This window comes from Rhinatrema bivittatum, chromosome 1, assembly GCF_901001135.1.
Source record: "Rhinatrema bivittatum chromosome 1, aRhiBiv1.1, whole genome shotgun sequence".
NCBI classification, from domain to species: Eukaryota; Metazoa; Chordata; class Amphibia; order Gymnophiona; family Rhinatrematidae; genus Rhinatrema; species Rhinatrema bivittatum.
The window spans coordinates 208,290,290-208,317,932 of NC_042615.1; the positions used below are offsets into that span (position 1 = coordinate 208,290,290).

The window sequence follows — 27,643 nt, forward strand, 5'->3', positions numbered from 1 at the left end:
TCAAATAACATTTTCTTTGAAATGGTTAGTGGAGGAGCTCTCAATGCAGTCCTTGGAACCCACCTAGCCAGTCAGATTTTCAAGATATCCAAAATGAATATGCATGAAATATATGTGCATGCAAGGAGTCAGTGCATGCAAATCTGCCTCATGAATATTCATTGTGAATATTCATTGTGAATATCCTGAAAATCTAACCACTGGGTTATTGAATTCATATACATTGCATAATTTTTATTGTCCTAAAGTAAAAACGTCATTATTTCATTTTATTTCTCTGTTTAGCTCCTGAGGTTTTCCAGTCCTTCATGGAAGGGGGTCCAGGATACTCATATCCTGTAGACTGGTGGTCACTAGGAATCACAGCATATGAATTACTACGGGGTTGGGTAAGAGGTTTTATTGACTTGTTTCCCAGGCTGTAATGTACATTCATATAAGAAGAGCTAGACCCTTGAAAGCATAAACCTGAAGATTTTGTTTGAATACTGTATCTAATAGTGGAAAACTTCTTCACTTAATTCTTAAGCACATTTGTTGTATTCTTGAAATACCTCATATTACCCTGTCTGTCTTCATTTACTTCTAATAATTTGCCTCCATTTATTTAATAATTATTAAATTACTCCCCAAATGTTACCGCCCCGGGCTGTGCCCCGGGACCTCCACTTACGTCAAGGCTGGCCCGGGCCGCTGGAATGCCGACAAGGCCTGTCCTGGCCTCGGCTGCGGCACTCCCTCCTTGAGGGAGACGCCGGCGATCCGCTACATCTGGCCCCGCCCCCTAGGCGCGTGTGCGCAGGGGCTCAGGATTTAAAGGGGCCAGCGCAGGAAACCACAGGACTGCCTCCAGATGACGTCAGATGCTGCATGAATATTTAAAACCTGCAGCTAGGCTCTTACCTTGCCTTGCAACAAGGTTCACTCTGTTTAGAGTTGCTAGTTGCTGCTTCGGATCTCTGATCTGGTCTTCGGCTTCTGACTTCTGGTTTTCGACTCCAGCTTCCATCCCTGGACTTCCGATTCTGCTTCTGTCCTTGGCTTTGTCTTCGGCTTCTGACTCCTGGCTTCCGACCTTGGCTCGGCCACTGACTTCTGACTTCAGCTTCTGTCCCTGCCTTTGTCTTCGGCTTCTGACTCCTGGCTTCCGACCTTGGCTCATCCACTGACTTCTGGCTTCAGCTTCCATTCCTGGCTGGACTCTGGCTTCTGGCTTCTCTACATGCACAGGTATCCAGTTCTTCGCCCACCAGGGGGCCTCGCCTAAGTCCCAGCGGCTCGGGTCCTCACGGGCTACTCCCGAGGGGACTGCAGGCTTCCAAGGGTGAAGTCTTTCTCGACCTCCTGGTGCTGGCTGCATCCCTGGCCTATCTCTTCTGGTCCTCGGTCTCAGAGGATTTCACCTAAGTCCCAGCGGTTCGGGTCCTCACGGGCTCCTCCTGGGGGGACCACGGGATTCCAAGGGTAAAGCCTTCCAGGGCCATCTCTTCAGCACTGCCTCCCAGCTGCGATGTTCACTGTGGGTTCCCACAGAGCATCACCATCCGACTCAGCCGACTCAAGGGTCCACGTTCCTAACACCAAAATGGTCACATAACTACTTCATGTGTCATCTTGCAACATCATAGTGTGCAATTCTCATCTGCCAACCTCCCTTTCATCTTGACCCTCTCCAGTCTTTTCCCAAATTAAAGATGAATTTTAAAAGCTCGACATATGCATTAATTAGGAGATGTGCAAATATGTCAGGCTCACGTGTAAGAGCATTTTTTAAAAGCTGCCGAGATTCGCACTTCAATATCTTGAAAGTTTTCAAAAAGAAGTGAGGCGTGGTGTAGTCTGGAGGAGCAATGGACATTTTGGAGTGTGAACCTGACATGTGTGCATAAATACTTATGCAATCTGGTGTGTACTAACGCCCCCTGTCATGTAACGTTTCTTCTCCTATGCATATTGTATAAGTTAAAAAATATAGAAGAGAGGGGGGAGGAACAAGATGGCTGCCTGAGTGGACTTATTTTCTGCTGCTCCGCTTCCAGATTTCCTCAAACTTTACTGTACCTGTATTATGCCTCATAAAAGGAAAGGGAAAGTTTGGGTTTTTCCATCCGAACCCTGCATTCCCTTGGACCAGAAATTCATCTCTGAATATGCCATCCCTACCCTGGATTTGAGGGCTTCAAGCCCCGCTGGCGTGGTGGGGAAAGGAGCTCTGTTTTCGCCTGGGGAGGTGTCATTGAGCCCGCCGGACCCATGACCACTACTGCTGGCTTCTCCTCTGGACGTCGCCAACATGGCTGAGATGCCGGGTGATGGCCTCATTGAGCAGCCTCAGTCAGATGGATTTGCTGGCGTTTGCTCAGACAGGGCACTGACTCCCCTCACTGCTCTACAGCCAGAGGCTCCCAAGGAGAGAGGAGCGGTTGGTGGAGTCAGCTCCCTGTTTTCATCGGAGGGGAGCAGCCGTGTGGCTGGATCAGGAGTTGAAGTTTTTTTGGCCCTTGTTGGAGATTAAAAAAATGGCGGTGGTCACTTTAGAGTCCCTTTGGGACCTAATTGCAGGTATTAGGGGTGTGCATTTGTTTGCAACGTATTGGCAATACACAACGTATATGCCATATTCGTTGTATTTGTGGGAGTCATGAAATGTATGGCGAACCCCCACGAATACAACGTATCACTAACGAATAAACCCCCACCCTCATGACCCCCCCAAGACTTGTCAAAAGTCCCTGGTGATCCAGCGGGGGCCCTGGAGCGAACTCCTGCACTCGGGCTGTCGACTGCTGGTATTCAAAATGGCGCCGATAGCCTTTGCCCTTACTAAGTCACAGGGGCTACCAGTGCCATTGGTCGGCCCCCTGTCACATGGTAGGAGCACAAGATGGCGCCAGCCGTCCATTGCTCCTACCATGTGACAGGGGTCAACCAATGGCACCGGTAGCCCCTGTGACATAGTAAGGGCAAAGGCTATCGGCGCCATTTTGAATACTGGCAGCCGACAGCCCAAATGCAGGAGTTCACTCCAGGACCCCCCGCTGGACCACCAGAGACTTTTGGCAAGTCTTGGGGGGGGGGATGTCAGGAGGGTGGTGGGGTTGTAGTAAATTAAATTTAAAGGGTTGGGATGGGGTTTTTTTTGGGAAACAAATACATATGTAACTAATGAAAGGATCGGGGTCCTCCGAGAATGGATGCAACAGATTTGGGTCCCAACGAATACAAATACCGAATGGGACGAATCCATCCCTGCTGCACATCCCAAGCAAGTATGTCTCTTACATTCAATGAACAGTCCCGGCACTTAGAGTTGCAAGAGATCATCAGTGTATACTCCAGGAGCATTCCTCTTCCATTCAATCTTTGAATAATGATACTAAACGTTTGCAGGATTCTAATGCCATATTCTTGCGGGAGCACATGTCCTCCTTGAGAAGGCTGGAATCTATGGAAAATTTCTGAGGCACTTGAATCTGCAATTGCTGAATTTTCCTAAAGCTCTTGGTGAGTTACCACTGGTTATCTTCAAGAGATATATGCATGAAGTCCTTAAAACTTCTTTAGAGGTTGTTCCCGCTGAAAAGAAGATGCTGTTTCTCTCTCAAAGACAGAGTTCTACTCAGTTTTGTCCTCCTAACAATGTGGTGGATTTTTCAAATTTATCTGAATATTTAGCAAATTCTAATTTATCTGAATATTTAGCAAATTTTAATATGGAGGTAACTGAAAGATCTATTTTTTTGTGTCCTTTTTTGAGCAAGTCCTGAGTCTGCTTATGAAATTTTATTTTGGGGACGTGGTCCAAATTGGTCCAAATTTATCCAGACCTAGCCAGAGCTACTCATTTCCGTGGCAAAGTTTTCCTATTAATGCATCCTGAAGTTAATGCTTTAGGTGCAAATTTCTTATTATGATATCCTTGTAAATGCATAATTAAGTTGTCTGGCAATACTTATATTCTCTTTAGTTCAGAACAGTTGTGGGAGTTCTTGAATGCTAGAGGGAAAGGTTCTGTAATTACTTTGTAAATCAAGTGTGTGGGTCATATTAAGTGAGTATGGGGTAGTTCGAGCAGTATTCCCGCATACATAAGCTATCATTGTTCTCCTCTTTTTTCCTCTTTCCACCCCCCTCCTGTTTCTATGGAAAAAAAATAAGAGATGATTTGGGGTTTGCTTTTTTGTTGTTTTCTGTTCTTGTTAATTGTATTAGACATTTCTTTAATACTGTCTCTTAATTTCTATTGCAGAGTTGATCTTTGTTATTATTTGTAAAGACTAACAAATAAAAAATGAAAAAATAAACAAAACTAGGCAGAAATGTGGAGTTTTAAGAGTTGGAACTAACTGGGGGGGGGGGGAATGAAGGCTATTAAACTAGGGGGGTTTGGAGGACCTAATCTTTTAACTGGGTGAAGTGAGGATGAACTAGTAAAACTGGGAATAGCCTCAGTGTGTGCCCCTTTTAAAATCCCCAATTTATGTGGTAGAGGCTGCATTTCCGCACATCTGCATGCACCCACTTAAACTTTGGTGTACATGTGCGCACAGCCAGGCTATTTTATAACTTGCATGCATATGAATAGTTAGTCATGCCCTTTGGTTTGTGCAATGCCCCAGAAGTCTTCCAAAAAATGGTGAACAATATTTTCCTGGCTCTCCTATATTCTTCCATGGTGGTATACCTCAATTACATCCTCATCTTTTCCCACTCTCCCTCTGCTCACAGGACCTAGGTAAAACAAGTACTCCAAACCTTACAGGAAAACCATCTGTATACCAAGTTGGAAAAATGTTTTTTTGAACAAGAAAGTCTGCCCTTATTGGGGTACATCATCTCCAGAACTTGGCTCAGCATGGACCCTGCAAACAGGAGGCCATCCTGGAATGGCCCTCAGCTGGTAGGGTTGTGAGGATTACAACGATTTCTCGGATTCTCCAGTTATTCCCAGCATTTCATTCATGTATACTTCATTCTGGCCGCTACAATTATGGCCTTAAACTGAAAAAGGTGTGAACACCATAAACTGGCCATTGGACGAGATCGAAGTCTTCCAGAAGAACATAAGAGGTAGATGCCTCTTACGTTTGGGTTGGGGCTGTCCTCAGTCAACAAAGCACAGAAGGAAAATTTCTCCCTTGTTCATTTTTCTCTTGAAAATTTTTTCTGACTGAGAAAAACTATACTATCGGAAACAGAGAACTTCTAGCCATCAAACCCACCCTGGGAGAGTGACAGCATCTCCTGGAGGGCTTTCAACACAAAATCACCATCTACACCATTCATAGAAACTTAGAAAACCTCCCATAGGTTCAATGCCTCAATCCTTGATAAGCTTGCTGATATCTCTTCTTCTCTCAATTTGATTTCGAGATCCACTACCATCCTGACAAGAAGAACCTCTGAGCAGATGTATCTCTGTCCTTCCTAACCAAGGATACCACTGAAGCACCATGACATATCATTGACCTGGCAAGGATCCTTCTGGCCTTCACCCCTCCATTCTGGCAGGGAAATCTGTTATTTCCAAGAAACTCTGGGGAAAAGTATTGAAATGGGTGCACAACTCCTCTGTAGCAGGTCAACCAGGAATGTCTAGAACCCTCAAACTCCTTCAGCACCACTACTGGTGTTGCACTTCAAGCAGGATATAAAGGATTATGTAAGATTCTTCCCAACTTGTGCATAGAACAAAACTGATCATGCCTAACCCCAGGGGGCTATTACAGCTGTTGCCAGCCCTCAGGAAACTATGGGCCCATATATCCACTGACTTTGTGGTGGATCTTCCCTTCTCACGTGGTTCCACAAGGATATGGTTCATTGTGGAACCACAAGGATATGGTTCATTGTGGCAGGTTCTCCAAAATGGCTTACTTCATGCCTCTTGCTGTGCTTCCTTCTACTCCTGAATGAGCCTGCCTCTTTGTACAACATGTTTTTCAGCTGCATGGATTGCCATCTCATATCCTCTCTGACATATGTGTTCAATTTACTGCCTATTATTGGAAGGCTCTTTGCCGTAAGTTTGGCATTTCTCTGGACTTTACCACTGCCTATCACCATCAAAGCAATGGACAGATCGAAAGAACTAATCAGCGCCTCAAAACCTTTCTCAGATCATATGTCAACAGAAGGCAGAATGATTGGGCCCCCTTACTATCTGGGGTGGAATTCTCCCACAACAATCATGTAAATAGTGCCACTGGCTCTTCACCTTTTCATGTTGTGTAAGGGAAGCACCCACATGTACCACCCCCACTATGTATCGCTATCAATTGCCCAGCAGCCTATCTAATTGCTCAGGAACTCAATGTCCTCTGGATTCAGATCATCCAACTAATATCACAGACTGTTGTACTAGCTAAAAAATATGCTGACACCAAATGACGACTAGCACCCCAACTCAAGGAGGGCAATTTGATATGGCTGAATGCTCAACACCTACATCTCATAGTTCCTTTCCTCCTCCTGGACCCGTGTTTTATTGGACCATATCCCATTCATTGATAGATGGGTCCTGTCACATTTCAATTAAAGCTTCCAAAAACACTCATAATCCATGATGTGTTCCATATGTCCTTGATGAAACCACTAATCTTCTTCTGGTCTTCCAAAAAGCTTCCCCTACCATGAACATAACTGTGGAAAAGACACACAGTTTGAGGTAGAAGAAATTCTGAACTCCCTGTTGAGGCAATGATCCAGGAACCACGCCCAGGTGCCTGATCCTGGACTATAAGGAATGACTTCATGAAAATCTGGTCCTTATTGCACCACATCAGGTTATTTGTTCGGAGATCATCCTCCTCCTGCTATTCCTCATACAAAGTTAATGATTCAGGCCATAGACTAGGAGACATAACAGTGTCAATCATCGGGTTGATAGGTGGGCCCTCCAAGCAGGGTGGGGGCAACAGATAAGGCATAAAATGGGCAGACCTCCAGTGACAAAGTTTGTTTAAGCTGGACAGAGTCCATCTTTTGTATTCTTAGTTAGGACATATTTAGCAAAGCCAAGGTTCCAGGAGACGATTGTTGGAATTGAAAGCGGCCACAGCTAGTTGTTGTTTGGGGGTCATGAGGCAAGGGCGCTCCTACCTCTTGGTACCCAGGCAAGTAGGGGCATTTTGGATGTCGTACTGGTGGGCATCACGATCCAGGTCAGCAGTTGACTTGTGCCTTGGGTGGCATAGGGAATGGTGTTCCTATGGGGGGAGGGGGTGCACTTGCTTGGGGATGAGGCAGGGGCCCGGTGCAATGTTGCCCTGTTTGGTTATTACAGAGGGCAGCTGAGGTGGTTGTGTAGCCTGTTCTTTTGGCAACTGCCATACCGGCTCGGGCACCAGTTCGTAGAGGGTTATATATATGTATTTACTATTATTAAAGCTGCTGCCTTTTTCCTCCAATATCTGTCTTTGTGGTTATTCCATTATATTGAACTACATATGCAGGTAGTGTCATGGGTTTATTCAGAGGTGATTGGGAATGGGAGGGATGTGGACGGGATGACACTACAGTTACGGCTGCCAGAGTTAATGAGTAGGCCTGTGATCCCATGCATGGAGCCCACCAGATAACCTGGTGTCGTGCACAGCCTTCATGATCATGTCCTCTGGTGGTCGGCTCTGGCGGCGAGCTGAGCCACAGTGTGGCTTACATAAGAACATAAGAAAACATAAGAAAATGCCATACTGGGTCAGACCAAGGGTCCATCAAGCCCAGCATCCTGTTTCCAACAGTGGCCAATCCAGGCCATAAGAACCTGGCAAGTACCCAAAAACTAAGTCTATGGCTTGTCTTCCTTCTCCTCACATCAGCCCGACGCATGCGGCAGCAGCGTGGCTGGGTGGGAGGAGATGAATAGTTATGGCATGATGACATTGCAGCTCATTTAAACAGCCGTGACTGGGGCGCATATGGCCTATTCCTCGTGGCCAGCGTTCATGGCCACCCATCCTGCTTACCTTGAAAACAGGAGACTTTAGGTCGACTAGTGTTAGTGTTTTATGTTAGTCAATTATATAGCTATAAGAATATTGGTTAATCTGAATTTGAGCCCTTGTAGATGGGATAGATAGCACCCAATGTTAGCCAGCACGACTTGTTTATCATTGTTATACGCAAATGAGGCAGATAGCAGCTCATGTTAGATAGTCACTTGATGGTAAAATGTACAGTTGTAATGTAATGTTTCAGCAGTAAGGGTGGCGGGTTATCTGGGCCAGTAGGGGCATTTTGGATGTGGTGCCAGCGGGCATCACGGTCCAGGACAGCAGTTGACGTTCGTCTTGGGTTGCATAGGGACTGACGTTCCTGTGCCGGAGTGAGTTCCTTGCTTGGGGATGAGATGGGGGCCCGGTGCAATGTTGCCCTGCTGGTTATTGCAGCGGACAGCAGTGAGATGGTTGCCTTGCTTGATTATTGCGGCGAGCAACTGAAGTGGTTTTGTAGCCTGGTCTTTGGGCAAATGCCATACCGGCTTGGGTACCAGTTCATAGAAGGTTATATATATGTATCTACCATTAATAAATCTGCGGCCTTTTTCCTCCGATATTTCTCTTTGTGGTTATTCCATTATATTGAACTATGTATGCAGGTAGGGTCATGGGACATTCAGAGGTGATTGGGAATGGGAGGAATGCCAGAGTTAATGAATGCACATCCCTAATTACTAGTGAATTTTTATTATTATTATTCTTTATTCCTATTATAGGAAACCTTTCCAGAAGAAGGTCACATTTTTGGCTAATTGCTAGAGTTGTATAGGGATGTGAATCGTGTCCTCGATCGTCTTAACGATCGATTTCGGCTGGGAGGGGGAGGGAATCGTATTGTTGCCGTTTGGGGGGGTAAAATATCGTGAAAAATCGTGAAAAATCGTTATAAATCGAAAAATCGAAAAATCGAAAAACCGGCACATTAAAACCCCCTAAAACCCACCCCGACCCTTTAAATTAAATCCCCCACCCTCCCGAACCCCCCCCCAAATAACTTAAATAACCTGCGGGTCCAGCGGCGGTCCGGAACGGCAGCGGTCCGGAACGGGCTCCTGCTCTGAATCTTGTCGTCTTCAGCCGGCGCCATTTTCCAAAATGGCGCCGAAAAATGGCGGCGGCCATAGACGAAAAAGATTGGACGGCAGGAGGTCCTTCCGGACCCCCGCTGGACTTTTGGCAAGTCTCGTGGGGGTCAGGAGGCCCCCCACAAGCTGGCCAAAAGTTCCTGGAGGTCCAGCGGGGGTCAGGGAGCGATTTGCCGCCGCGAATCGTTTTCGTACGGAAAATGGCGCCGGCAGGAGATCGACTGCAGGAGGTCGTTCAGTGAGGTGCCGGAACCCTCGCTGAACGACCTCCTGCAGTCGATCTCCTGCCGGCGCCATTTTCCGTACGAAAACGATTCGCGGCGGGAAATCGCTCCCTGACCCCCGCTGGACCTCCAGGAACTTTTGGCCAGCTTGTGGGGGGCCTCCTGACCCCCACGAGACTTGCCAAAAGTCCAGCGGGGGTCCGGAAGGACCTCCTGCCGTCCAATCTTTTTCGTCTATGGCCGCCGCCATTTTTCGGCGCCATTTTGGAAAATGGCGCCGGCTGAAGACGACAAGATTCAGAGCAGGAGCCCGTTCCGGACCGCTGCCGTTCCGGACCGCCGCTGGACCCGCAGGTTATTTAAGTTATTTGGGGGGGGTTCGGGAGGGTGGGGGATTTAATTTAAAGGGTCGGGGGTGGGTTTTAGGGGGTTTTAGTGTGCCGGCTCACGATTCTAACGATTTATAACGATAAATCGTTAGAATCTGTATTGTATTGTGTTCCATAACGGTTTAAGACGATATTAAAATTATCGGACGATAATTTTAATCGTCCTAAAACGATTCACATCCCTAGAGTTGTATTTTTGTAACATAAGATTCTGATTCTAATCTCAGTCACAACAATTTTGCACTCTGTTTCTTAAAACAAAAATCCATGGAGGGGGCAATAATTGCAGGCATATATTCCAACTCACTTTCATTTCAAAGGTTATCTCAAATTTTTAAGAAAATCATGCTTTACCTTATATCATCAAATTTCAAAAGTAGATTTAAATCAGGGGTTTGCAACCTCACTCCTTGAGGGCTGTACAGTACAAACTAGCATGTTTTTAGGATGATAAAACAAATGCAATGTTTTCTGTTTCTTACACCAAATGTTTGCAAATATGTATTGAATAATGAATATTCATTGAGAATATCCTGAAAACTAAACTTGTTGGTACCCTTAAGGATAGTGTGGCATACTCCAGATATAAAATGTTACTCTCATTAAATGTAGAAATTATCCAGAATAACAATGAAACATTTTGTGTCTAAGAACAGAGAATTTTGCAGAAGGACCTTATAATAAATAACTGATCTTGTCAAAAGTCTTGACCACCTATAAAATCATATAATGATATTACTATTGTGTAAGCATTGCAGATTACAAAGCTGGAAAAGTTTAAAATCAATATTTTAAATAGAGGATACTGGTTAATAAGCATTACTTTAACAATTACATTATTTTAATTTTTATCTCAGAGGCCTTATGAAATTCATTCAGTCACTCCTATTGATGAGATTCTTAACATGTTCAAGATAGAAAGAGTGCACTACTCCTCAACATGGTGTACAGGCATGGTGGAATTACTTAAAAAGGTAAGCAATACAAAATCATGTCAAGGTTCTCATTAATATGATGGTGTTAGTGCACAGTATATCAAAAAATCAGTAACCCTTCACAGAAATTCAAAATGCTACATTGAACTATTTCTTCTTGAATTCTGCAAATTAATGTATTTATTTATTTATTTATTTATTTATTTATTTAAAGTCTCTTTTATACCGATATCCGTTGACACATCACATCGGTTCACAAAAAACAAAAACTTTTGGGCGGAGCCCTTACATATAACAGCAGAAAACAATTAACTTTTGTTAATTGTTAATTGTTAATTGTGATTACATTAAAAATGTAATCACATTTTTAATGTTTTTCCCCTCAAGACCCTCAAGAAAAAAAAACAACAGGAAAATTTATTTACACATATAATTAAAAGAAAACAAGACAAGAAATGAAAGAGTATGGAAACTGGATATACTGAATACACCCAAAAATTAATTGGGAAATATATTGGTATTTACATTGAAGTAAATCACTTTACATTAGGACTTCCTAAATCCATGCTGGTGGCTCTACAGTCAGGCTTTCAGGATTCCACAATGACTATGCATGAGGGAAACTTGCATACATTGGAGACCCGGTGTATATATACATTTTTCACTTGCATATTCATTAGGAATGTGCAGGGAAAAATTTTCCTGAGGCCAGCACCATTTTGTTGTATGGTTGTTAGCTCTATTTACTGTGATCATAATGTACAGCTGATCTTTAATAAGTTTGATCTGTGTGTACCCTATTATGTTCTTTTACAAACATTTGGAATTTCAGGATGCTTCAGGGTAAAAAATCAACAAGCTTTTATTTATTTATTTATTTAAGGTTTTTTTATACCGGCATTCATGAAAAATTCACATCATGTCGGTTTACATAAAAAACAGGGGTGCGATGAATACAACAACGAACATAAATAAACGTGATGAAGAGATGCAGTTACAATTAACAAGGGCTATTGAACTGGGGTGGAGGAATTAAAGAAAGATAGAAGAAGTTAATTATATACAAATATACAATATATACAGTGTACAATACATATAAGGACAAAAAGCTTGACTTTTTTTGTCCTTCAAGATACATGAAACTCCATTTATTCTAGCATGTAAAAATTATATGGATTAATGAACTCCAAATCTGCATCAGACAGACTCCATTCTTCTAGGTTAGGGGTAGGCAGCTCCGATCCTGGAGTGCCACAAACTAGGGTTGCCAACTGGCTCCAGATTCTCAGGACAGGTTGATCCAGTCCTGGTTTTATTTCCCCTGCATGCAAATAGTTATAGTCTTGATTTTCTTAGAGAATGCAAGAGGGAAATCAGAATAAGTCCCATTATGCAATGGGGTAAAACCAGGACTGGATCAACCTGTCCTGAAAATCTGGAGCCAGTTGGCATCTCTAACACAAAGGTCTGGTTTTCAAGACACCCACAATGAATGTACATGAGATCTATTTGCATACAATGGAGGAAGGACATGCAAACATGCCTCATGCATATTCATTGTGATATCCTGAAAACCAGAGCTATTTGTGGCACTCCAGTACAGACGTTGCCTCTCCCTGTTCTAGGTCAAGAAACATTTTTTGATTTCTTCCATTGTCTAATACTACAAATGTAAGATGAATGTATGCAAATTTGGGTATATGTGCATGTTTCTAGATCTGGTAATTCTATGTATGTGGATCAGGTCGGAGGTCCCTGCAGTATGAACCACACTGAGGACAGTGTCTCAATGCTGGTTTATTAATAGATAAGGCAATAACATAAACATTCCCTGACTTATGATGTACTTGCAGGCATAAATAAATAGGGATGTGAATCGTTTTAGGACGATTAAAATTATCGTCCGATAATTTTAATATCGTCTTAAACCGTTATGGAACACAATACAATACAGATTCTAACGATTTATCGTTATAAATCGTTAGAATCGTGAGCCGGCACACTAAAACCCCCTAAAACCCACCCCCGACCCTTTAAATTAAATCCCCCACCCTCCCGAACCCCCCCCCCAATAACTTAAATAACCTGCGGGTCCAGCGGCGGTCCGGAACGGCAGCGGTCCGGAACGGGCTCCTGCTCCTGAATCTTGTCGTCTTCAGCCGGCGCCATTTTCCAAAATGGCGCCGAAAAATGGCGGCGGCCATAGACGAAAAAGATTGGACGGCAGGAGTTCCTTCCGGACCCCCGCTGGACTTTTGGCAAGTCTCGTGGGGGTCAGGAGGCCCCCCCAAGCTGGCCAAAAGTTCCTGGAGGTCCAGCGGGGGCCAGGGAGCGATTTCCCGCCGCGAATCGTTTTCGTACGGAAAATGGCGCCGGCAGGAGATCGACTGCAGGAGGTCGTTCAGCGAGGGTTCCGGCGCCTCGCTGAACGACCTCCTGCAGTCGATCTCCTGCCGGCGCCATTTTCCGTACGAAAACGATTCGCGGCGGGAAATCGCTCCCTGACCCCCGCTGGACCTCCAGGAACTTTTGGCCAGCTTGTGGGGGGCCTCCTGACCCCCACGAGACTTGCCAAAAGTCCAGCGGGGGTCCGGAAGGACCTCCTGCCGTCCAATCTTTTTCGTCTATGGCCGCCGCCATTTTTCGGCGCCATTTTGGAAAATGGCGCCGGCTGAAGACGACAAGATTCAGGAGCAGGAGCCCGTTCCGGACCGCTGCCGTTCCGGACCGCCGCTGGACCCGCAGGTTATTTAAGTTATTTGGGGGGGGGTTCGGGAGGGTGGGGGATTTAATTTAAAGGGTCGGGGGTGGGTTTTAGGGGATTTTAATGTGCAGGTTTTTCGATTTTTCGATTTTTCACGATTTTTAACGATTTTTCACGATATTTTACCCCCCCAAACGGCAACAATACGATTCCCTCCCCCTCCCAGCCGAAATCGATCGTTAAGACGATCGAGGACACGATTCACATCCCTATAAATAAACAGGTAATTTGAATCAAGATCATAAACTTAAATCCAGTCTGGATCAGTTTCCACAGTAATCCCTCTTCATTGACAAACACGGTCAATATGAGGCCCTACTTCTACTTACAGGACTAACACAGAGCTTCAAGACTTTCATATCATATAACATCAATATTTATAGGATTAAGAGCTCACATATCTTCCACCAGGATCTCACATCATTTTTTAGCCTACTAAAAATGCCAGGAGCACATTCCTAGTTTCCCAGCATACCTATTGAATCACCTGAGGACCAATCTAAGTCTTTGTGGGGGAGGCAGAGCCATACCCCAGGCTATCAGTAATCTGAGTCTAGCTTTCTACAGCTGTTCTGTGGCTTACATAAAACATACCATCACCAAATGAAGAAAACACTAGTTTGAGGCCAGCTGTATCACTTTCTACCCTAACAACATCTGTGTTTCACGCAATAAACAACAAACATACACCTCATAATGTGTGTGTGTATGTATAAAGACAATATATTGCCTGATCCTTAAATCAGCAGTACATTATGTAGAATAAAATACTTTGTTTATTTTCAGCTTCTTACTAAAGACCCAGAATGCCGACTTTCAAGTCTTTCTGACATACAAAGCTCGCCATACTTAGCAGACATGAACTGGGATGCTGTCCTTGAGAAATCTGTGACCCCAGGCTTTGTTCCAAATGTAAGTCAATGTTTTATCTTAATTAGAAAATGAAAATCTTCAGTTGTACACAAATAGATATTGTGGTTTTATTTATCTTAGGATATTTCAGACATTTTCCTTACAAAAATCATGAGTTCATTAAAAACGTACTTCTCTTAAGAAACCCTGGTGGGGACAGATGTGCAGCTTGAACTCCGCTGTATCTTTAAGTTTCTTAAGGTCCATATTCAAAAGCATTTAGCCAGCTAACTCAGAAGTTAGCCGGATAAATTAATATTTGAGTACTTATCCAGTTAAATTCTAGCCGACTAAAAAGTTAGCTGGCTAGAAATTAGCATGCTAAGTTAGAGGGGTTCCAGGAGTGTAACTGGGAGGAGTTGAGTTAGCCTCTTGCGACAGGAGTCTGCAGGCTTCTTCCGCGAACTGCTCTATTTACCCCTCGGGCCAGACCCTGCTTGACATTCCCCGACATCCCCGACATCCCCTTCTCTCTTCGTGGTGGGATTCCATGTTTTTCACAGTAGGATGCCACTAATGCACCTCATGGCAGGACGCCACTGACACTCTCTCGGGCCTCCTTTAGGCATGTGAATGTCCGATGTCATGCCATTTAAAGGGCCCATGTCAGGAAAGGCCCTACAGTGCCCCCTTGATGACCTCATACTTGATGTTTAAAATCATGAGAGGTCTAGAATGGGTAAATGAGAATTGGTTATTTACTCTTTTGGATAATAGGAAAACTAGGGGGCACTCCATGAAGTTAACATGTGGCATATTTAAAACTAATCGGAGAAAGTTCTTTTTTACTCAACGCACAATTAAAATCTGGAATTTGATGCCAGAGGATGTGGTTAGTGCAGTTAGTGTAGCTGTGTTTAAAAAATTGATTGGATAAGTTCTTGGAGGAGAAGTCCATTACCTGCTATTAAGTTCACTTAGAGAATAGCCACTGCCATTAGCAATGGTAACATGGAATAGACTTAGTTTTGGGGTACTTGCCAGGTTCTTGTGGCCTGGATTGGCCACTGTTGGAAACAGGATGCTGGGCTTGATGGACCCTTGGTCTGACTCAGTATGGCATGTTCTTATGTTCTAATTTCTTATCTTTGCCTTGGCAACATCTCCCTACTGTTTAATAGTGTGAGTTGCTTCAGCGTTCTTCAACTTCAGTTCCTGTGTTCCTTGTCTTCAGTTCCTCAGTTCCAGAGTCCTTCTCTTCAGTTATCTTTGTCTCCTTGCTACTCACCTGTTCTTCTCCTCATCCTCCTGCTGCCTATCCATCCCCCCTTCCCTTTGAACAGATACCCAGTGTTGGCCTTGTTCTGACTTCTGGATTCTCTTGACCCCTGCCTGCCACAACCACTTCCTGTCCCTAGATACTTATGACTGCCACCCGCCACTGACCACTGCCTGCTACTAGGCTCTCCTGACCTACGTCCACTCTGACCCACAAGCTAAATGGATCTCTCCTCCTTCAACAGAGGCCCCCTTCTAAGATCTGCCAGCCCTGGCACCTACAGGGTGAGGATGAGGCAGAGGCTCAAGTGGGTGAAGCTCCACTTGAGCCTCTGCCTCATCCATTTAAACCTGCTGATGTTGGGGACCTGGAGGGCTCCTCCCTGGAGGTTGTCAACTCCACCTTGGCCTAAGGCTCCATGAATCCAACATAGCCAGTTAAGGGGATCATTTTCAAAAGGGATCGCATGCGAAAAGGGACTTTTCACATGTGAAAAGTCCCTTTTCGCGTGCGATACCTAGATCGGGGTGGGTTCTGGGCGGCGTCCGCACTGCAAGGGGAGGAGTCGGTGTGGCACCAGGGCGGATGCCATGAAGACGTCGCTGATGGCGAAAAGGTAAGGGCCCTTTTCGCCACCAGTTTCGCGCCCAATAGCACCACCTTTTCGATGGTGCTATTGGGTGCGAAAGCCAGCAGCGATAGCACCGAGGAGGTGTGATCGCTGCCGGCTTTCGCTGCCCTGCCCCCCATTACCGCGCAATTCAGGAAGCCGCGGTAGCTTAGAAAATCTAGGCCTAAGTTAGCCAGCTACCTCAGATATTCAGAGTTAGCCGGATAACTTAGCCGGCTAAGTCTGGGAGGACCATAGGCCTTGTCCTAAAGTTAGCTGGCTATAGTTAGCCGGCTAACTTTCAGATAGTTGGCTATATTCAATAGTACAACTGCACTATTGAATATACCTCTAAATGTAGTTGGATATGTTTATTCAGCTAACTTTTCTATCCGGATTGTATCTTAATATGGACATCCTTTATGGATGGCCGGCCATGGCCTGTGCCATTTTTAAAGATGGCGCCGGCCATCCATTGCTCCTACCATGTGACAGGGGCCGGCCAATGGCATGGATACCCTGCTACATGGTAAGGGCAAAGGGCCATCGGCGCCATTTTTATTAGCACAGTCGATGGCCTGAGAGCGGGAGATTGCTCCCCGCGCCCCCACTGTACCACCAGGTAATTTTAAAACATTTTTGGGGGGTCGGGAGGGTGGGGGAAGCTAAGGGGTCGGTTTTTAAGGGTCGGGGTGGGTTTTTTGTTTATCAGATCGAGCGCAGCTGATAAACAAAAACCCAATCTGGCCGGACAATAAAAATGTTAAGATTTGAATCGGAACCGGAACCGATCAGATTCCAGTTCCGATTCACATCTCTAGTCAGCATGGTTTCTGCCACTAGCCTATGAATATTACTTAGCTGGTGATGTGCATTCAAAATGAAATGAATAGGGGCTAATTCTTTGATTTTCATGGGGCCCCAACGCAAACTGAAGAGGTCCCATAGATTAAATGGATCCTATTTGTTTTGAAATAGAATATCTATAAGCCATTATAATCAACGGTCTCAGAAATCGTAGGGAGAGCAACAAGTGCATGTGTACAGTTAGAAACCGATACAGTGTAGAGCAGACAGTCAGCAGAGAAGGGGAGAACGGGCATGCTGTTAAGGAGATGAGAGGCATGGCATATCACAGTGAAGCATTTTGCTAGTCTGAACTACTGCTGCGGACTGGGTACCGTGACACTGATCTTGAAGACGAAGGGTGTCAGAGATTTGCTCTGCAATGCTTCTCAAGACAATGTCTGTGTGAAAGCATAGCTCTGAGCTCTCTCTGAGTTCTTGGTAAAGTCTTTTGCTGTGGCATATTGTATTGTCTCACTGTGCCAGCCCATCAATAGCCTGTCACACAAGAGAGGAAAGCAAAGCAGAGAGGCAGCGCTGCATCACAATATCTGTGTCTCATTGCAGATTTGCGTTGATTCGTTTGCAGTCGCTGTTTTGGTTTTCCTTTCTGGTGATTGAAGCCTTAGGGACAATTGAGATTAGTCATTTGTTCTTTGCCTGGCAGCGGGCACAGTGTGGGCAGTGGGCACTACTGGGCATAAATGAGCAGTGAAAGCAGGGCAGAGAGTGCAGCATAACAGGCTATATTGTGAACCCTGTCTGTGTCAGAGAAATAGTGCAGACAGAGTAGACAGTGTGATACTCACTTTTATGTGGCCTGCACAATATGGGCAATGGGCACTAGACAGTAGGCATTACAATACATTGCAAAATATTAAATCTTTGTTGTAATCTTCCCATCCCCAGTGGCATAAAAGCAGTTATGTCATGAACAAGGAAAGGTAGAGCAAATGAAGTAAATTTAAATGTTTCCAAAATTGGGCAGATTGGCACTGGCATTGGCAGTGCCTAGAAGAACCCAAAAAGTAGTCCTACACTGAAACTGAAGAGGGATTTCTTGGTTTATACTGTTATACTGTTATATGCTGATTTTTTTTTGCCTAAAAAGCCCTCATTCTGAAAGAGAAAAAACTGGCACAAAAGATGCTCAAGCATAACCATTTCACTGTTCTGAGTGCGATAACATTTAGAATAGTGCCAGAGATTTCATGTAAAACCAGAAAATCAAGAAATGGAACAAGCTGAGGGCAGCTCAGTGATGTGGGACATGGTCTCTAAACCACCCCACAATCAATTGTGATGTACTAATTGTGATATAAACCTTTACATTTGGCAAGCCCATTCTACAAGAAAATCTAAATTCCACACTGCACCTTGGGGGTCTTTGTGCCACTTAGCCTTGCTTCCATGCCCAGAACTTACACTTTGGAGTTTCCTTTGCTACTGTGCCTTGCTGTCATAACTAATCCCTTTCCAGTCTGGGGGAGCTGCTTTGTACCTCTCATGGTGCTCTGGAACCTTGAAACCACTAGAGATGTGAATCGTGTCCTCGATCATCTTAACGATCGATTTCGGCTGAGAGGGGGAGGGAATCGTATCGTTGCCGTTTGGGTGTTTAGAATATCGTGAAAATCGTTAAAATCGTAAACCGGCACACTAAAACCCCCTAAAACCCACCCCCGACCCTTTAAATTAAATCCCCCACCCCCAAATGCCTTAAATTACCCTGGGATCCAGCGGCGGTCCATAGCTAAATCGGGGGAAGGGGGAGGGCAGGAAAACCGGCACACTAAATCCCCCTAAAACCCAACCCGACCCTTTAAATTAAATCCCCCCCCCCCCAAATGCCTTAAAGTACCCTGGGGTCCAGCGGCGGTCCGAAATGGGCTCCTGCTGTTGAAGCGTGTTGTCTTCAGCCGGCGCCATTTTGCAAAATGGCCGCCGCAAAATGGCGGCGGCCATAGACCAACACGATTCGACCGCAGGAGGTCGCTTCCGGACCCCCGCTGGACTTTTGGCAAGTCTTGTGTGGGTCAGGAGGCCCCCCCAAGCTGGCCAAAAGTCTCTGGGGGTCCAGCGGGCGTCCGGGAGCGATCTCCTGCCGCGAATCGTTTTCCGTACGGATAATGGCGCCGGCAGGAGATCGACTGCAGGAGGTCATTCAGCGGAGGTCCGGAACCCTCGCTGAACGACCTCCTGCAGTCGATCTCCTGCCGGCGCCATTTTCTGTACGGAAAATGGCGCCGGCCATACGCGTATGGCCGGCGCCATTATCCGTACGGAAAACGATTCGCGGCAGGAGATCGCTCCCGGACGCCCGCTGGACCCCCAGAGACTTTTGGCCAGCTTGGGGGGGCCTCCTGACCCCCACAAGACTTGCCAAAAGTCCAGCGGGGGTCCGGAAGCGACCTCCTGCGGTCGAATCGTGTTGGTCTATGGCGGCGGCCATTTTGCAAAATGGCGCCGGCTGAAGACAACACGCTTCAACAGCAGGAGCCCTTCGGACCGCCGCTGGACCCCAGGGTACTTTAAGGCATTTCGGGGGGTTCGGGAGGGGGGGAGGGATTTAATTTAAAGGGTCGGGGGTGGGTTTTAGGGGGATTTAGTGTGCCGGTTTTCGGCCCGTTTCGGACCGCCGCTGGACCCCAGGGTACTTTAAGGCATTTGGGGGGGGGGGGATTTAATTTAAAGGGTCGGGAGTGGGTTTTAGGGGGATTTAGTGTGCCGGTTTTTCGGCCCGTTTCGGACTGCCGCTGGACCCCAGGGTACTTTAAGGCATTTGGGGGGGGGGGGGATTTAATTTAAAGGGTCGGGGGTGGGTTTTAGGGGGTTTTAGTGTGCCGGTTTTCCTGCCCTCCCCCTTCCCCCGATTTACGATTTTTTGACGATAAATCGGGGGAATTGGTATTGTATCGTGGCCCTAACGATTTTTGACGATTTAAAATATATCGGACGATATTTTAAATCGTCAAAAAACGATTCACATCCCTAGAAACCACTCTTGGTGCTGCTTGGCTCCTTTATCAGTGCCTGCCTTGGAGGTTTTATTGCCACCTGTTCTGCTATGATCCTCCTTAATGCTGCCTTAGGATGCTAATGCCACTGTTGTCATCAAGGGTTCATGGCACTGTTGCTAGTGCCCTCTTGGAGCTTTGGGGTGTTCTTCCCACTTTTTCTACTTCTTTCCTCCTCTTACATAGACTTGGTGAAATCTTGCCAACTCTGTGCTACACTTTGCCCCTTTACAGAATCGGAGGCTATTCATGCCATTTTCCAGTCTGCTCAGTCTTTCTAGGTACCTTGGAGTTCTTTTCCCCTTTCTATTGATTTCTTCAACAAGTTTTTAGACAATTGATTAAAAACTAGGGATGTGAATCGGGCTTCGGACGATTGAACATATCGTCGATAATTTCAAAATCGTCAGAAATCGGGGGCTCCCCCAAAATGATAGGAAAACCCCACGATATTGATCGTGGAGGTTCCCTTATCGATTTGGGGGAAGGCGGGAAAAACGGCACACAAAAATAACCCCTAAACCCACCCCAACCTTTAAAACTACCCCCTTAGCTTCCACCACCCTCCCGATGCCCCAAAAAACTTTTTACAGGTACCTGGTGGTCTAGTGGGGGTCCTAGGAGTGATCTCCCACTCTGGGCCGTCCTCCCACTCCTGGGCTGTCGGCTGTCACTAATCAAAATGACGCCAATGGCCCTTTGCCCTTATCATGTGACAGGCTATCCTTGCCATTGGCCGGACCCTGTCACATGGTAGGAGCACTGGATGGCCGGTGCCATCTTGTGCTCCTACCATGTGACAGGGGCTGACCAATGGCACTGGTAGCCCCTGTGACATATTAAGGGCAAAGGCTATCGGCGCCATTTTGAGTCCAGCGGGGGTCCGGGAGCGACCTCCTGCACTCGGACCGTCGGCTGCTGTCATAGTGAGGGCAAAGGCAATCGGCGCCATTTTGAGTATTGGCGGGACGGCGATATTGTGTCTCAAAATGGCGCCGATCACCGTCATAGTGAGGGCAAAGGCGATCGGCGCCATTTTGAGTATTGGGATCGGACGGACGGCGTGAAAGGAGGTCGCTCCCGGACCCCCGCTGGACTTTTGGCAAGTCTTGTGGGGGTCAGGAGGCCCCCCCCAAGCTGGCCAAAAGTCCCTGTGGGTCCAACGAGGGTCCCGGAGCGACCTGCCATCCGACGCCAGGACTCAAAATGGCGCCGATAGCCTTTGCCCATACTATGTCACAGGGGCTACCGGTGCCATTGGTCAGCCCCTGTCACATGGTAGGAGCACAAGATGGCGCCGATGGCCATGTGACAGGGGCTAACCAATGGCACCGGTAGCCCCTGTGACAAAGGTTATCGGCGCCATTATGAAACTAGCACCGAGGGTCTGAGTGAGTTCCCGGACCCCACTGCTGGACCATCAGGGAGTTTTGGTAAGTCTTGGGGGGGGGGGTCAGGAGGGTGGTGGGTTGTAGTTAATTTAGTAGTAACGTATTTACAGATCGACAACTTATTGAATTCTCCATACTTCCGCAGGAAACGGAATTGAACCCCCATGAATACGGATCACGTACGCAACGTAAACTTTTGCCTGCACATCCCTAATAGGAGGAAAAGCTTCTGAGGATACATGCAGGATCTCCAAAATATATTCTTTAAAAATATCAACTGAAGCAGTTTAAGCAAATTTTGGAAAATTTAACACCCATACATTTAAATATCTGGAAAAATGATGAGACATTTAAATACCTCAGATATATCAATGTAGAAGAGGCAGGTCTCTTTCAATGGAAAGGAGACTCTAGATTGAGGGGGTCATAAGATGAGAGTGAAAGAGGATAGAGAGGAGCAATCTAGGGAAGTATTTATTATAAAGGATGCTGGATGCATGGTACAGCCTCCCAGTGGAGGTGGTAGAGACAAATACAGTATCTGACTTCAAGAAAGCATGGGACATGCACAAAAGACCTCTGAGGTAGCTGAAGGGGTTGTAGATCTGAGCAGTTGTGTGGATTGGGCAGATTAGATATTAGGTATTTTTTTGCTGTCATGTTTCTATATTTCTTGAATCTCCTTTCTGCTTGCAGAATTTCCATTTTAGTAATCTTGTATTGGAGTAAAATTTGAAATTTTACTTTTGTAAGAGATTGTTTATTCTATCTATTCATGATATGTATTTTATTATTTTTTATATTAACTTTTATTCCTACTTCCCCTCCAGATCTCTGGGAGAACCATAGACCAGGTGGTATATTCATAACTTTTAATAGACCCGGTAGAGGAGAAGGCAATTGTGGGACTCTCCCTCTGTGACACACCATCTAGTTATACAATAGTGGAAATAGGCTGGTTTACATACAACGAGTTAGGAGTCACTACCCAGAAAAAGGCTCTTGGAGTCATTGTGGGCAATACATTGAAATCCTTAGCTCAATGTGTGCTATTCGTTAAAAAGCAAACAGAATGTTAGGAATTATTTGGAAAAGATTGGTGGATAAAACTGAGATTATTGTAATGCCTCTGTACCTGACTGTAATGCGCACCTTGTATACTGTGTTTAGTTTCAGTCACCCCATGTCAAAAAATATATACCAGAACCGAAATACAGAGAGGGACAACACAAATGATAAAAGGGATGGAACAACTCCTTTAAGAAGAAAGGCTACACAAGTTATTTCTTTTCAGCATGGAGAAGAGATGACAAATGGGAAATGATAAAGGTTTATAATATCATGAGTAGGGATCAAACAAGTAAATAGAAAACAGTTATTTACTTTTTCAAATAGTAATAAAAATATGGATCATGCCATGAAACTAACAAGTAGCAGATTTTAAATGCTAACCTGAAGAGAGGATAACTCTCAAAAGCTAGTCACAGATGTAGTAAGTTAGTTCATTAAAAAGTATAGCCTACAACTCTTTTGTTAACCCTTAAATCTACAGATTTAAAACAAATTGGAGAAAGTATTTTTTCACTCAGTGCAGGATCAAACTGTGGAATTTGCTAATGGTGGTTATTATCAAAACAGTGGAGGAGACGCCGCAACGACCCGGCGGCTACCGGGGCCTCCGCAGCTGGGAAGACTGCCCTTGGTGACCTCATCGGGAGGCGCCCGGGCATCCCAACAAGTAAGGTGCGCTCCCCAGGCATCTCGCGCTTCGGTGCGCGACAAAGAGGCACTCCCCTTTGTGCAAGCCTTAGTACTTACACCAAACTAGAAAATCTTACTGCTGCACTCCAAAAATGGCAAATGCTCAATCCCTTGACTACAAACACCTCAAGACCAGCAGAAAGAAACTAATCACAGGTAACCCACAGAACAAAACAGGAAAAAAACCCAAGAAAGACTGTGAGTACCAACACACACAAACCTCACTCACATCATCAACACTAAGACCTACAGCAGCTACATAGCACTATCATTCCTACTATTTAATGCACAATCCATAATAAAGAAAATACCCATCATCACTGACCTACTCGAAGATTACAAACCGGATTTCATAGCCATCATGGAAACATGGATAAAAAACAACGACCCTGTCCTAATCAACCAAATCAATAACCCTATCTACAGAACATTTTCAATCCCCAGACCAAAAAAGAAAGGTGGAGGTCTTATGCTAATCATCAAAAAAAACCTACAGATGAAACTATTTCCAACTAACACCCACACACCACTGGAAATTGCACTATTCGACTCACCAAAACTACAAATCTGCCTTGTATACTGCCCCCCCAATTCACTGGATCAGAACCCTCACCACTCATAGAATTTTTCTTGACCAAACTATCAACAAACCCATCATCATATTAGGTGACTTTAACATCCACATAGACACCCTCCCCCACATGTACCTCAATTATAGACGCTCTCTCATCCCTAGGCCTAAGTCAAATCATCAATGGCCCAATGCACAAAGCAGGTCACACACTAAATCTCGTATTCATCAATACTGAAATATGGGCTACCTACCAAACAAAGATCACGAATATCCCCTGGTCGGACCACTCTATAATCCTCTCCACTCTGACTTCCAATTCTAAATTTACTACAATAAAAAGCCCACCTAAATCCTTCTTTTACCGGCCACCCTTTAACATCGAGACACTTCAAGATAACCTACAATCAGAACTATCAAACATAGAACTATCCAACGCAGAAAACGCCACTTCCTCTTGGCTCACCATAACTAAAACAATAGCAGACAAGATAAACCCCATGATAAAGAAAACAATAAAAAACCCAAAACACCAGAACCAATGGTATAATGACTAGGGATGTGAATCGTGTGATCGATCGTCTTAACGATCAATTTTGGCTGGGGGGGGGGGGGGGAATCTGATCGTCATGGTTTTTTTGGTTAAAAAATCGTTTTATCGGGGGAAGGGGGAGGGCGGGAAAACCTTTGCTCTCACTATGTCATACGGGCTGCCCGTATGACATAGTGAGGGCAAAGGTAGCGCCGGCGCCATTTTGAATATTGGCAATATGGCCCGCGTGCAGGAGGTCGCTCCCGGACCCCCGCTGGACTTTTGGCAAGTCTTGTGGGGGTCAGGAGGCCCCCCCAAGCTGGCCAAAAGTCCCTGGGGGTCCAGTGGGGGTCCGGGAGCGATCTCCTGCACTCGTGACGTCGGGTGCCAGGAACCAAAATGGCGCCGGCGCTACCTTTGCCCTGTCATATGGTAAGGGCAAAGGTCCACCGGCGCCATTTCTATTAACGCAGCCATGGCCCGAGAGTGGGAGATTGCGCCGAGACCCCCCACTGGACCCCAGGTAATTTAAAACATTTTGGGGGGGTTCGGGAGGGTGAGGGATTTGTTTTAAAGGGTCGGGGTGGGTTTTAGGGTTGTTTTGGTGTGCCGGTTTTCCCACCCTCCCCCGATTTACGATTTTTTGACGATAAATCGGGGGAATTGCTATTGTATCACAGCTCTAACGATTTTTGACGATTTAAAATATATATGACGATTGTTTTAAATCGTCAAAAAACGATTCACATCCCTAATAATGACAACATCAGATCAGCCAAACGGGAACTCAGAAAAAAAGAGAAAACATGGAGGAACAACAAAACAACAACACTACTTAACGCCTACCGATCATAATTAGCTGACTACAAAAAACATATCCACAACGCAAAAAAGACTTCTACTCAAACAAAATAAACAAATACCAATATAACCCAAGAATGCTTTTCAATATCATACAAAGCCTAACCAAATCCTCCAATGACCAGATACCATCAATCTCCAAGATCACAAGCAACAATTTCACAGACTTCTTTAATGAAAAAATAAAAAACCTCATAAATAACAACCTCAACAACAACACGCAAGACCCGAAAATACAAATCAATCAAACAATAAGTTGGCCCAACTTTGATACAGCATCTTCACTGGAAATCCAAAAAATCATCAAAAAAATGAACCCAGCTAAACACCCTATCAATTGCATACCCATACCAACAATCAAAGCCATCAAACCATCAATAACCAAAACGTTAACTGACATTGTAAACCTATCCCTCACAGAAGGAAACTACCCCTACTAAAATCAGCAATTATCAAACCCATCCTGAAAAAGACCAATCTTGATCCAGAAAACCCACTAAACTAGCAACCCATACCAAACCTACTATTCATTGCCAAAGTTATTGAAAAAATCATCCACTCCCGACTCAGTGACCATCTGGAAGACAACAACATCCTTCTCCCCACGCAATTTGGTTTCAGGAAACACCTGAACAATGAGTCACTACTCCTATCTTTAAATGACATCGTGCTCAAAGGCTTTGAAAAAGGACACAGCTATCTGTTAGTCCTACTTGACCTATCAGCAGCCTTTGACACAGTAAACCACTCAATCATGATTGACCGTCTCTCTGAAATTGGTGCAAAAGAAAAAATCCTACAATGGTTCTCATCCTATCTATCACAAAGAACCTACCAAGTGTCGATCAAAGAAAATAAACCTTGACACTGGAGTGCCCCAAGGATCCGCCCTATCTGCGACACTCTTCAACATTTATCTGCGCCCGATATGCCACTTCCTCTCAAACCTTAAACTGACCCACTTCATATCTGCGGATGATATACAAATATTAATCCCAATACACAACACTCTGGAAGACACCTACAAAAAAACAGCCACTTACCTCACTAAAATAAAACAACTACTAACCAACATGAAACTCATCCTAAACTTTGATAAGACAGAAATAATCATACTGGACAGAAAGAACAACGTTCCTCAACTATCACCTCTCAACTTAATGAACCAAAAAGCTGCAATCTCACCTGTCACCCATGCCCACAACCTAGGAGACATAATTGACAAGGAACTATCCTTCAAGAACCACATCACTTCTAAAATCAAAGACGGATATCACAAACTCCTTACCCTACGCCATCTAAAGCATTTCCTATCCACCAACAACTTCAGAACAGTCCTCCAACTACTCATCTTCTCCAACATGGACTACTGCAACTCCCTTCTATTCAACTTACCTCTCACCACCATCCAACCACTCCAAATACTCCAAAAAATACAGCCGCCAGAATACGCTCTGGAACTAAAAAACACGATCACATTACTCCCACACTTATTTCACTACACTGGCTCCCAATAAAATTCAGGATAGAATACAAAATGCTATCCATATTACACAAAATAATATATGAAAAGCAAACAAACTGGTTAAGTACATCTATAAAACTACACTCCCCAAACAGAAACCTCCGCTCAGCTAACAAAAGTCTATTAAAGATTCCACCTACATGTTCCAAACAACTTACCTCAACTCGGAAGAGAGCCATATCCCTAGGAAGTCCCAAACTCTGGAACACCCTCCCAACCAAACTTAGAACACAGCATAATTTAAAAACCTTCAAAAAAGAACTAAAAACCTGGATGTTTACCAAAGCCTATCAAAGCACCCAATGACTCTCACATAGTACTTCACTCCGACTGGACCTATGCAAACATGTGGAACCAATGCAAGCAAGTAATACAAACATAACTCAAATCACATAGTTTGAAATACGATTTACTTTTAGAAAGCCTATAATATTTTATGTTGACAATCACATTGAATTTTTGGAAACTCTGTTAAACATTGAAACTTTGTAAACCGTTGTGATGGCGAAACCGAACGACAGTATATAAAACTCGATAAATAAATACATTAAATAAATAAATAAATAAATAAATAAATAAATAAATAAATAAAATTTAGCATAGCTGGGTTTAAAAGAGGTCTGAATAGGTTCGTAGAGGAAAATCCCTTAACAATTATTAGCCAGTTAGGTTAGGGAAAGTCCCTGCTTATTCATGGCCATGAGCATAAGGAAAGGATCTACTCTTTGGCATTTGCCGGGTACCTCCTAATGACCCAGCTTCGCCACTGTCTGAGGCCAGACACTAGGCCTTATGGACCTTTGGTCTGAAGCAACATAGCACATCTTATGCTCTTAATTGTATTTCTTCAGAGTCTACTGTGATGCTGCTATTGAGATGATGCTGGGAATGGAAGCTTCGGGAAATTGGATTCAGTTAAAACATTTACTTATAACTTTTATATACCGAGGTTCCTGTATGGGATACAGATCACCCCGGTTTACAAAAAACTACAACTTCGC

At 44.8% G+C, this 27,643-nt stretch overlaps 1 protein-coding gene across 2 annotated transcripts in view; it reads left to right on the top strand.

Annotated features, from left to right (window-relative positions):
• The window catches only part of STK32B (serine/threonine kinase 32B), a 537,210-nt gene that overhangs the window by 450,233 nt on the left and 59,334 nt on the right, over window positions 1-27,643 (top strand). For both annotated transcript variants that reach the window (XM_029591132.1, XM_029591141.1), the window contains 3 exons: window positions 286-389; window positions 10,556-10,672; window positions 14,184-14,309. In XM_029591132.1, the coding sequence (XP_029446992.1) occupies window positions 286-389; window positions 10,556-10,672; window positions 14,184-14,309 (347 nt within the window). The remainder of the gene's footprint in view (window positions 1-285; window positions 390-10,555; window positions 10,673-14,183; window positions 14,310-27,643) is intronic.